Source organism: Peromyscus leucopus, chromosome 8b (assembly GCF_004664715.2).
Source record: "Peromyscus leucopus breed LL Stock chromosome 8b, UCI_PerLeu_2.1, whole genome shotgun sequence".
NCBI lineage: Eukaryota > Metazoa > Chordata > Mammalia > Rodentia > Cricetidae > Peromyscus > Peromyscus leucopus.
In genome coordinates this window covers 6,545,158-6,556,685 of record NC_051086.1, presented here as the reverse complement: position 1 = coordinate 6,556,685, position 11,528 = coordinate 6,545,158, and the positions used below count along the sequence as shown (strand labels likewise).

Sequence of the window (11,528 nt, the reverse complement as noted above, 5' to 3'; positions counted from 1 at the left end):
CGACTGTTTGTTTTATCTATTGCTAAGGAAACCAACCCAGCAGGAACATGGTACAGGCTTCCTCTGCGGGTGTAGGAAACAGCCCAGATTGTTCGTGCTCACAAAATTCTTTGGAAAGAGAGATGTTAACATTCCACTTTGGTTTCTTCATCTGGATATTTTTCTTTTCTTTTCTTTTCTTTTTTTTCTCATATGTTTAACCATAAGGAGAAGGACCTAAGATTTTTTTGGTGATTCTGTGTGGTGAGCATATCTTCTCTGGGAGCCTAGGACAGTGGTGCCGAGCAGCAGAAGGCTTGCAAACACTGTGGTCCGGCTTCTGCAGCTCAATCCGGCTCTAAGCAAAGGCAAAGAGGGAGCCGGTGAGAAAGTGGAATCTGAAAGTGGTGTTCCTGTGGGTTCAAGAGGCCCAAAGTGAGTAGCCTCTGAAGAAACATGACAGGTAGAAGAATCTAGGACTAGTTTCCACCATAAATAAGGGGGACCACGCATGATACATTTCTACTTCCTGTACCCCAAGATAGGGGAGAGTCAGTTCAATCTTTTTTTAAAGATTTATTTATTATGTATACAGAAGAGGGTGCCAGATCTCATTACAGATGGTTGTGAGCCACCATGTGGGTGCTGGAAATTGAACTCAGGACCTCTGGAAGAGCAGTCAGTGCTCTTAACCTCTGAGCCATCTCTCCAGCTTCAGTCAGTTCAGTCTTGTTATTAAGACTCTAGGTCTAGCTGTGGCTTATCAGGTGCCTAGTGCTACCCACCCACCCACCCAGGGACTGATGGACAAACAGGCCTAAGCTAGAGGCTTCCAAACTCCTCTTCCAGTCGGGGCAGTACCTGGGTGCGGAGGAAGGGGGGCAGGTGACCACACCCTTCTAGCCAACCTCCTTCCCTCTCAGTAGTGGAAGGCCACCACAGCACCCTCAGGTGCGCTGATAGGTGTTGGCGGTTGTCTGTCAGTGACCCTGCACTCCAGCGTGCCTTCAGGTGGGCTCTTGGGACCGAAGGCCACTTCAGGGAAAAGCTAGAGGGCAGCTTTGCTGGAGGGTGGCTGGGATCAGATCCTGTTGGACAACCCCCCCCCCCAACACACACACCCTTCGGAATCCTTTCTGATCCACCAAGAAAAGTTCACTGGACAGCCACTTGGGCTCTCTGCCACAAACTGCACTCACGTTTGATTGTAAAAATTCCAGGAGAGGAAAAACACATAAAATTTACATTTTTAACAGGTGCCTTCTAGGATTCTGGTCCAGATATTTCCACAGCCCTAAAAGTACAAACAAAACCCTGCTTTCCTGGAGTTGCTGTAGTCCAAAGTGATGTTTAATTCCAGATGCTTCCCCCAGTCTTCTTCCTTCGAAGCTTCCTTTAACAGTTTGTTAATCCTTAATTTAAAAAGAAATCCATAAAGTACAACACGGGTGTAGTGGCTCACACCTGTCACCCCAGCATTTAGGAGGCTGAGGCTGGAGGACTGCTGTGAGTTCAAGGCCAAGCTTGGCTACAGAACACCAAACAGCAATAAAAATGGGTAGTGATGGTGGAGGACACATGTAATCTCAGGACTTGGCAGGAGATCCAGAGCTCAAGGCCAGCCTCATGAGACTCAGTCTCAAAATTCATTAATGATTAATTAATAAGTGCTGGTGATTGGTCTTGGTCGGTAAAAGGTGGCTGGTTGCTAACATGCCTGAGGATCTGCATTCATGCAAGGAGAGAGCTAGCTAGCTCCCGTAAGTTGTCCTCTGACCCCCCCCCATGAACACACACATACATATAAGTTAAATAAATAAATAAGATCCAAACTGTCAGTGTAGCTCGGTGGTGGAGGGCTTGTCTGCACACACAGGGCTCAGGAAAGGAAAGAGTCCGCCTGCAGCTTGTTTAGGTATGTGATGTATCACAAAATGTACCCATACTGACAGGTACAAATGGAACTCTTTCTCTTATGTCTGCAGTTCTATTGGTATAACATGATTTTTAACCTGTCTCCAAGATAAATATACTGGGTTGTTTTTTTTTTAATATTTTCATTCTTAAAAAAATAAAGTGCAAAGAAAGCATTTTATTTGCATACACGTGTGTATCTGCAAATAGATACTGGAAGTGAAACCATTCCTTCGAAGGGCTTGTGCATTTTACGTGTTGACAGAACCAGACTGCTCCGGAGAGGGTTTTCAATTTACTCTTCCACTGAACCACACAGACGGTCGGTCGGTTGGTCACTGGGCAGAGGCCATCAAACCTGAGTATCAAGCCCAGGCCTCAGGAATGCTAAGCGAGCAAGCCCTCTTCCATTCAACTATGTCCACAGTACAAATCAGTGTGCACTTTTTTTTTCTAATTTTGCTCAACTTTATTATTTGTTGGGAAGCTAGGGATGCCAAATTTTTTACATTTGTCAATCTGATATATAAAGTATTTACCTCTCTACCTCTCTGATATAGTTAACATTTGTTTACTTTTTTCCTTTTTATTTACTTTCTTCCCTTTTTTCCAGCAAGGTTCTACTACTCTTGGCCAATTTTCCAAGTGTTCTGTTAGACAATTTTCTTATTGATTTACCAGAACTCTTTCTGTGTATATTATTAAAATTCATAATTTTGCCGTGTATTTCTAGCATTTTCTCTGTGAATTATTTTTCTTTGATTCTATTTATGGTATTTTGGGCAATGTTTTTAATGCCTCATTCACCCTCAAAAATAAGCAAACATTCCAAATGATTATCCTTATCATGAATACCACTTAGAAATCATCATGTGTCTGTTGTGTGCAAGTTCAGGTGCACTCGTGCCACAGCACACTTGTGGAGGTCAGATGACACCATGGGGTTCTGAGACTCACACTCAGGCTTGCTCAGGGAGCACTTTTACCCACCTGGTCAGTGTGAGCCAAGGGGTAGAGAAAATCAGAACAAATACCTCCAAGGGAGTTGACTCTGGGGCAATCTGGAGGCAGGTGGGAGTCCTGACTTCTCTTAGACAGACACACAGTCCTTTACCAGGTGGACTGTGCCTCCCTCCTCTGGCTTTCGATTCTTCCTGGTAATGGGATAACTTTGCACAGACGGCCAGAAAACAGAACCCAGGAGGGAAGGCTCTCTGCCTGGCTCCGCCAGCCCACAGCCTTGTACCTTGGGACAGTGGAAGTCAAAAACCAGGCTAGCAATCAGGACCTGGACTATGCGGAGTTAGTAATCCCTGATGACTGGAAAGCAGACACTGTGAGCTTAGTACGAAAAGAAAATCTGGCAACCTTTTTAAAAATCAAGAACTGGGCTACAGCAAGAACAGAATATTACAGGAAACTCAGTCCCCACTGGGGAAGGACAGGATTGAAAACAGAGGGTAAAGAGGAAGGTTTTCCCCGTCTGTGAAGGCAGGAGTGGACTGGAGAAAGGAAAAAGGCGAAAATACCTAAGAGTGTTTTCACTAATGACTTAGTAAACAAAAACTGCATATCCACGCAACTGAATAGTATTTAGCTGCTAAAAAGAAGAAAGTGCTGATTAATGTCAGAGAGTGGAGGAACCTGGGTAACATTCTGCCAAGTGAGAGGTACCAGACAGAAGAGGTCACATATTATATGATTTTGTTTGTATGAACCACTCAGGAGAGGCAGATCCTTAGAGGGGCAAAGTAGATTAGTGGCGGCTGGGGAGAGAAGGGGGGAGGAGGAAGGTTGCAGGTTTCTTTAGAGGGTGATGAAAATGTTCTCAAATTGATTGTGGTGTATGGTGAGTGAATTAAATCTCAATAAGGCAGAGAGGAGAAAAGGAAGTAGTTACACCTCAAATCCTCTCTCTCTCTCTCTCTCTCTCTCTCTCTCTCTCTCTCTCTCTCTCTCTCTCAACTTTGTGCGTTCTCCTTCTATAGGACAGTGTGGCAGTGTGAGCAGGCGACTTGATTTTTTTTTTCCCTTTGACAAACAGGAAAACATGCCCAGCTCTAGAGTCAGCGAAGTAACCCCAATGGCCATCGACGCTTCTGGTCTAAGTAGCCTGGAGCACGTCACTCCCTCCTGTGACCTCATTCTCTTAGCCAGGTAGTCTAGTAAGAAAACCCGCGATGCACCTCGGCGGGTGCTGGCTACAGCAGCAGGGAGGGCTGGGTACTTGCAGCCCGGGGCTTCCCTCGATGCAGAGCCCGGAGGGCCTGCGCGACCTGCGGGAAGGAAGCCCGGGCCAGGCCGGGAGGCGGCCGCTGCTCATCCATCAGCCGGACGAAGAGCAGAGTCGCGCTCTCGGCCCGGCCCTCTGTTTGCTTTCTCGCCAATTATTGCTGCGCCGCGGCCCCTTTGTTGATACAGTAGTCCGAAAAAGTGCTAATGTTCATTTATCAGGGGGCCCGCCGGGGACTCCCTAGAGTTGCGATTCTTCCCAAAATATAAACACGGGGCGAGCGTCCCAGACAGAAACCCCCATCTGTTTCTCCGGCGCGGGCCAAGAGAGCGAGGCGTTGTTGAAGATAAAGCCACGGATAACGCCGCCTGTCTCCAATGGACGTCTCCCCGGCGCATTAATGACATTCCGGGTGATAGTTGCAGCTTATCTTTCAATTAATCATATATACCTTTCGCGGCCGGCGCTGCTGAATGCAGGGAAGGGGGGGGGGCGCGGCTTGGGCTGGCCGATCGCTTTTCAATCAATAATAATTTATTTACGCAGAATGCGCTGGAGTTACCCCGGAATTTGACTAATCCTAAAGCACCAAGTCTTTAAAAGGCAAAGAAATAGCCCCGCAGATTTTTCGCTGTCTCCTCCAGGCTCCTTTTTGTCTCTGCCCCTCTCTGCTGAAGGTTGTGTGCTTGGCCAAGTGCTTCACAGCGACTAGGTTGAGCCAGCCGCCCTTGGGGAGAAAGACGCGCCCCTAGGGTCCCAACCATTGTAACTTCTGTCTAAGTAAAAAATATATATATTACATTATATATATTAATATACATACATGTATTCCTTTGGTACTGGCTTGAAGACAGCCAGGACTGAAGCCAAGTTTGGAAAGTGCTCTGGACAGCTCTCTGTGGAAACCCCCACGGGTCACCCCAATTCTATTTTGTCTATTTATCTCACTCTGTTCCACTTCCTCTCCAGAGAGAAAGGCCAGAGTCTTTTCACCAAGGTTGTAGGGGGTGGGAAAGTCACTAATTTTGTTCAAATTGGAAGGGTTTTCTTCCTTTTTCTTGACACATGACCCACAGATCTGTCAGCTCTAGGAGCCCTTATATCCAAAAATAGGTGACAAATCCTCACCATCTTGATTTGCAAAGGAAATGCCCCTCTTCTTCAGAACTATCTTTAAAAAAAAGAAAAGAAACTTAAAACAGGGATCCCCGGATGCAGCCCCGATGTGTAACACCCCCCCCCATTAAATGGTAATATTTCAGGCGTCGGCTCACACTAATCTTTCAAACTGTCATCGCGATCCGCAGGGCCAGCCGATTCACTTAACAGGGCTCCCAGGACCCTCGCCCGAAGCTGTTTTCAGCAAGACATTTAATTGAATCGGATGTGGCTCGTTTGCCAGACATCACCGCCTGGGTGATAGGCATCCCATCTAACCCACAAAAACCAAAAGCAAGGAGGGTCCCCAGCTAGGTTTCTCAGAGCAGTAACTGTAACGTGACCAGTGCCCCGCAGCAAGATGAAAAAAAAACAAAACAAAAAACTCCAGCAAAGTTGCAGATTGACCCAGGAGAACCGGGGGTGGGGGTGGGGGGACAGAAGTTGGTGGGTTTGGGGCCCCCACATCTTTGGAAAGGCTTCCTCTGAAGTTGGAGCTAGCAGTTTCTGAAAACTATGCAGTCCTTGGGTTGAGATCTCATGATGACTGCCCAGTCTGGCGCTGAAGGCTGGAGCCTGGAATTGGGTTTCCTGGGCCGCCTGCCTGCCTCACAGTCTGCCTGGAGCTGGGCCCTCCTTTTCCCTCAGCTGAAGGCCCAAGGCCTGGGCGTTTGGGTCTGATGAAAGGCAGGGGAAATCAGGCCTATGCTGGCTTTAGTACGGTCCAGATGGTGTCCTGCTCTCCACCGGTTCACTGTCCTGCAGGAGGGACAGTTTCCATTCTGTACTGACACAATTTTACCCCTCTGGGCTTTGGGCTCATGACTTGGGAGTGGCTTGTTTAGCTAACCTTTGACCCTAGACCCCCCACTACCTTTTCTATTCTAAGAGCGTCTTCTGGGGTGGCCTACTAGCCCTCCACATCCTTCACCTTCCCTGCCCAAGCTTCTACAGTATCAAGCCTCCCCATACCTTTGATGGGGTAGCGTTTGCCTGGAGACCCTGTGCCTTCTCTTTCTGAGATTATAGCTGCATAAAGATCCAGTCTGCTGTGTGCAGGGGTCTGGGAAGACCCCAGTGTTCCTTAGATCCAGGCTGTTCTCTTAGGACAAGACTTGGACTCCTTAAGCCCTGACAGTTTTCAGACAGAAGCACCGTGGGACTGAAAATGCCCCTCCACCTGCGCTGTGGAGTGGAAGCCTTGGTGGGCCCCCAGGGGCCTGGAGCTAGAAAAAGTCCGGGGATCTTGTTGGTGGCCCAGGAGGAATGGGAAAGGAAGCTGCTGGAGAAGAGGGACAGACATCGGAAGACAGCCCTTCTGGGAGCTGAGCCGAACCTGGGTTGGCTCCCTCGCGGAAGAGTCAGTTCCCTGGTGAATGGTTCTCCCTGGAGAGGCGCTTACCCAAGGCAGTCTACTTCAGGTGGCCACTCCCACCCGCAAGAGCCACTTCACCTGTCCATTCAGCCCGACTTGCTCAGAACCCCTTAGGGCCTGCCTGGACTCCTGGGTTGAGATTGGTCCTGCAGATTAAATTAAATACCCCCACCCCCAAATTCCTAAACTGGTCTGTTATCTTCATCCCAGGACAACTGTCTCCTTGGAGCTAGCTTCTCTTCCTATGCTCCGTCAGACTTCAGTAATCCGCATTTTAGTAACAGTCTTGATCCCTGTCAATCACCCCCCTCTCCTGGCTTCCCACCCCATCTTCACTAGCCCACTCGGTGATGGGTGCAGAGGAATATTTTTCAAACCTCAGACCCACCCAACCCTGCGCTTAGACCCAGCTCAAAAGAGTAGGGTATTTTCTTTTGAGTGAGTCTCATTGGGCTTTTCAGGCTAATGAGCAGCAGTCTCCTGCAGGGGCCAGAGACTCTTCCAAATGTGTCACGGCCCCTTTAAAAAGCTGGGCAGGACTTTTTTCCCCAACCCTATGTCTATATTAGGTGACGCAGAACTGCCCGTCGCTCCTGTCATCGAGGCCCCTGGCCCAATGGCAGGCTGAGTCCCCCTGCTCCGTCCTGCTCCCGCCTCTTCTGCCCCTGGTGCTCCGCGCTACCTGCTGCCCCGCCACATCCAGGGCAGAGAGGCGGGTGCGCGGGCGGGCGGCGGGCACCATGCGGGGAGGCTGTCCCCGGGGGTGGGCAGCGCCACTCTCTGCCGCCCACCTGGCGCTGTGAGACCGGCGCCGCCACCATGTTCCCCAGCCCTGCGCTCACACCCACGCCCTTCTCAGTCAAAGACATCCTGAACCTGGAGCAGCAGCAGCGCAGCCTGGCCGCTGGGGACCTGTCCGCGCGCCTCGAGGCCACCCTGGCGCCCGCCTCCTGCATGCTGGCCGCCTTCAAGCCCGAGGCCTACTCGGGGCCCGAGGCCGCAGCGCCCGGCCTAGCAGAGCTGCGCGCGGAGCTGGGCCCCGCGCCTTCGCCCCCCAAGTGCGCTCCTGCCTTCCCAGCCGCCCCCACCTTTTATCCTCGTGCCTACGGCGACCCTGACCCGGCCAAGGACCCTCGAGCAGATAAGAAAGGTAAGGAGAACCCAAGTCCTTCCTCTCTGGAGTCGCTTTCATGCCCAGCTCCCTGGGCCAAGAAACCCTGGCCTGGCAGAAGCACATCTGGGCTGAAGGCTGGGCGCGGGGAATTTGGAGTCTAAGAGTCCAAGCTGTCCCATATCTCTTCTGGCTCCACAGCCAAGTTTAGAGGAAACGCCGGAGTTAGGGGGTTAGGAAAAACACAGAGAGAGGGAGACTTAAAAATGTTTTTGGCCTACAGAGCCCCATTAGGTTTGGGCCTTGCTCTTGGATCTGTTACCAAGTTAAGCTATCTAACAATTTGCGGTAGAACAATTCTTCGTATCGGAGGGTTAAAAATCTCCTTTGGATTTACGGGTATTTTGAGATTGAGAATTGCTAAACAGAAAGTTTAGCCCGCAGGTCCTGGGCCTTGCGGAGCCCCTTTGTGCCAGAAAAGGAGTCTGGGAACAGGGTCGTGGTTTTGAGATGCGATGCTGTAGACCTCAGGAGTTGGATGTGGCTTTGTTTTTTCCAGCACAATTTCCAGGCAGGGCCCGGCAGAAATTCTCTTCCGGGAAATATTAGAAAACATGTAAGGAACGAAGGCGCTGGGGAGCGGGGAGAAGATTCCCAAAGGTGGCTGTATACAAAAAAATTGAAAGCAGGGGAGAGTGTCTAGCCTGCTTGCAGAGGGCAGCGGCACTTGGGGCAAAAGGCAGAGGGGCCCAGTGGCTTCCCTGAGCTAGGAAAGCATTCGTAGGTTTTCTAGGGGCAGAGAGAAGGTCCGGGAACATCTGAGGAGCGCTAGCATTGACTGCCACCGACTCGGATCCTACAGGACCTGTGTAGAGGCCTCTGCCTCAGTCCCCGCCACGGTTACTGGGAGGCCAGGAAGTCGCACAAACAGCAGCTGGCAGCCCCACTGGGAACCTCCAAACTCACACCTTTGGGTCTTCTAGATCTTTAATGGTTTGGTTAAAGACAAGCTGACCACCGAGAGTCAAACCGAAGTGTCCCTGATGTCATTCATCCCCGAGCATCGTTATGATTGTATTTTCTTTGCATCCAGAAAAGCTAAGTCATAGACTGCCTTGAGAACGCCAACTACCCGGGGCGGGGGAAGGGGCAAGATTTCTCTTGTTTCGTTTTGTCCTGCAGCTTGTAGGGTGTCTACGACACTTAAGCTTTCTCCAGATGCGCAATTGCGCCAACATCGAACCGTACGAACCCCGCGCACTCGGCGGTGAGCCGAAACCAAGCTGGGCGCCCCACGCAGGACAGGGTGGCATCCCCACCAGAGCCCTGAGCTCCTGGCTGGCGGCTCAAACCGACTGTCTCTCTGCCTCCCCTCCCCTTCAGAGCTGTGCGCACTGCAGAAGGCGGTGGAGCTGGACAAGGCCGAGACGGACGGCGCCGAGCGACCACGCGCGCGGCGGCGGCGGAAGCCACGCGTGCTCTTCTCGCAGGCGCAAGTCTACGAGCTGGAGCGGCGCTTCAAGCAACAGCGGTACCTGTCCGCGCCCGAGCGCGACCAGCTGGCCAGCGTGCTGAAGCTCACGTCCACGCAGGTCAAGATCTGGTTCCAGAACCGGCGCTACAAGTGCAAGCGGCAGCGGCAGGACCAGACTCTGGAGCTGCTGGGGCCGCCGCCGCCGGCGGCGCGCAGGATCGCGGTGCCCGTGCTGGTGCGCGACGGGAAGCCCTGCCTCGGGGACTCGGCGGCCTACGCGCCGGCCTATGGTGTAGGCCTCAACGCCTACGGCTACAACGCCTACCCCTACCCCGGCTACGGAGGCGCGGCCTGCAGCCCGGGCTACAGCTGTGCCGCCTACCCCGCCGCGCCCCCGGCCGCGCAGCCCGCCCCCACCGCCAATGGCAACTTCGTGAACTTCAGCGTTGGGGACTTGAACGCCGTGCAGAGTCCCGGGATGGCGCAGGGCAATTCGGGCGTGTCCACGCTGCATGGCATCCGAGCCTGGTAGGAAAGGGACCTGCCTGGGGCGCCCCAGACCTACTCCCACTTTTAGAAGGGCGACGGCTCCGGGGAAGGAAGGGCTCCCAACTATGACCTGTCCCTCGGATTTCACAAGCACCCCGGTGCTGGCCTGGGAACTTTCTCCGCTCCATCCCCTTTGTTCCCCAGTGCGTTGACGCAGCCTGGTGTCTCTGGTCCCGGGAGTGCTCTTTCAGGGCCACAGGCACCCCCGACGGATTCCACACTGGGACCCAGAGCCTGGGTGCGCGGGCCTAGAATCCCGGAGCCTGGGCCCGGCGCCCGGGGCCCTGGCTGCTTTGCCGCCTCCCACCCACCCGTATTTATGTTTTTACCTGTTGCTGTAAGAAATGAGAACCCTCTTCCCATTAAAATGAGTGCGCTGACGCCCCACGCGTGCTTCTTTTAGGATTTCCTAGTGCAGAGATCGCCTCCAGGTCTCAGGCGTAGGCTTTCACTGGACAAATTCATAGATCCTCTACCGATGAAAGTTAACGCACCCAGCACCCCTCGCTAGGCATTTTCTGAGGTCCTCGTATTTTTGAAGGGGCAACCTGTTTTCAAGGTTAGCTGCGGAGGGCGCGATAGGTTTTATAACTTGCCTGTGAGCAAATAGATGTAGCTTAACCGGTCAGTTTCTTCTCCCTTCAGAGCGGGAGGGCGCCTAGGGAGCACAACCTCATCCTTAAATTCTAATCGCGACCAGCACTGTTGCTGGACATCGAGGAAAACGTCACAGCCCGTTTTACAGATGAAAGAGCCAAGGACCCTTGTCTAGGTTCCCCTTGACTCTACTCCCCATGGAAGCCCCTGGGGGTCCCCTGTCAGCTTCAAGAGCTTCCCAGCAAAGCTGAGCACAGAGAGCGAACCCAAAACGGTGGGAGATGGCTGTGAGTGTTGGTGCCTCCAGGGGGAAACCCTACAACCTGGTCGGCACCTTCCCTCAGAATGCCGCTGATTTTACTGTAGTTACCACAACTGTGATTGACCAATGTAACCGCTCTGCTGCTCTTTCCAGGCGAGAAAACAGGTTTGGTGAAATGGGGTGAAAGCTGACAGCTGCGGAGCTTACCCACTGCGCCTCAACTTTTTATACCAGGGCTCAGACTACAGCTTCTCTGTCCCCAGCGCTAAGGGCCAGATAACTAACCTCATCTTCAAAATCAGGATGGGGTCCTGGCTTTGTCCTCTCACTGCTCTGGAGCAGTGGCTTTTGGGCTAAAGGCCAAGCCCAGCGCCCCTATTTGCAGTCTCAACCTTGCTTGTGGAGTTTAGGACCGGAACCCTGCAGTGAGCCCGTGATTCGAGGCCTAGAGAGGTTGGGTCAGGAACCAGCACTTTGCGGCTGTGGAAACCAAGTGGCTTGCTTGCCAGTCTCGCCTTCTAACCCCATAGTGGAGGGGGTACGTGCTGCCTCTTAGGGTCCTAGAGAATGCGATGCAGTTGCAAGCAGACAGTTGCCCACGGCAGGGCTCTGGGCTGTGTGCAGAAAAAAGGGTACACAGAGTGTGTGCCTGTAGACAAGTGGATGTATTCTGCTCAGCATTCCATTCCCTGGGTCTAAACTAATCCAAACTTCAGTGGCCACTGCTCGCACTCCAGGACACAGTTGTGGATCCCACCAACTAAATTGACTTGACCCATGATTGTTTTCCTATTCTCTTTGTAACTCGTCAGCGAGGCTATCAAGTGTGAACTTTGTAGGTGACAACCTTCTGTCACAGTGTCAAAAGCTGGACAC

General features: G+C 52.2%; 1 protein-coding gene across 2 annotated transcripts; it reads left to right on the top strand.

The window, feature by feature from the left end:
- The first annotated feature begins 7,263 nt into the window (after positions 1-7,263).
- Nkx2-5 (NK2 homeobox 5) lies at positions 7,264-10,174 on the top strand. Of its 2 annotated transcripts, none has more exons than XM_028893364.2 (2): positions 7,264-7,809; positions 8,633-9,147. In XM_028893364.2, exons 1-2 carry the CDS (start codon positions 7,479-7,481, stop codon positions 8,641-8,643), a joined length of 342 nt encoding a protein of 113 aa, XP_028749197.1. In that variant the 5' UTR covers positions 7,264-7,478; the 3' UTR covers positions 8,644-9,147. The 2 variants fall into 2 exon arrangements, with proteins under 2 accessions (XP_028749197.1, XP_028749196.1); XM_028893363.2 differs by lacking the exon at positions 8,633-9,147 and adding an exon at positions 9,154-10,174 and having other exon boundaries at positions 7,266-7,809.
- Positions 10,175-11,528: the final 1,354 nt, after the last annotated feature.

Coding starts and splice junctions, on each gene's coding strand:
- Nkx2-5 (XM_028893363.2), top strand. CDS start 7,479: ATGTTCCCCAGCCCTGCGCTCACACCCACGCCCTTCTCAGTCAAAGAC. Junction 7,810..9,153: donor CCCTCGAGCAGATAAGAAAG/GTAAGGAGAACC, acceptor CCTCCCCTTCAG/AGCTGTGCGCACTGCAGAAG.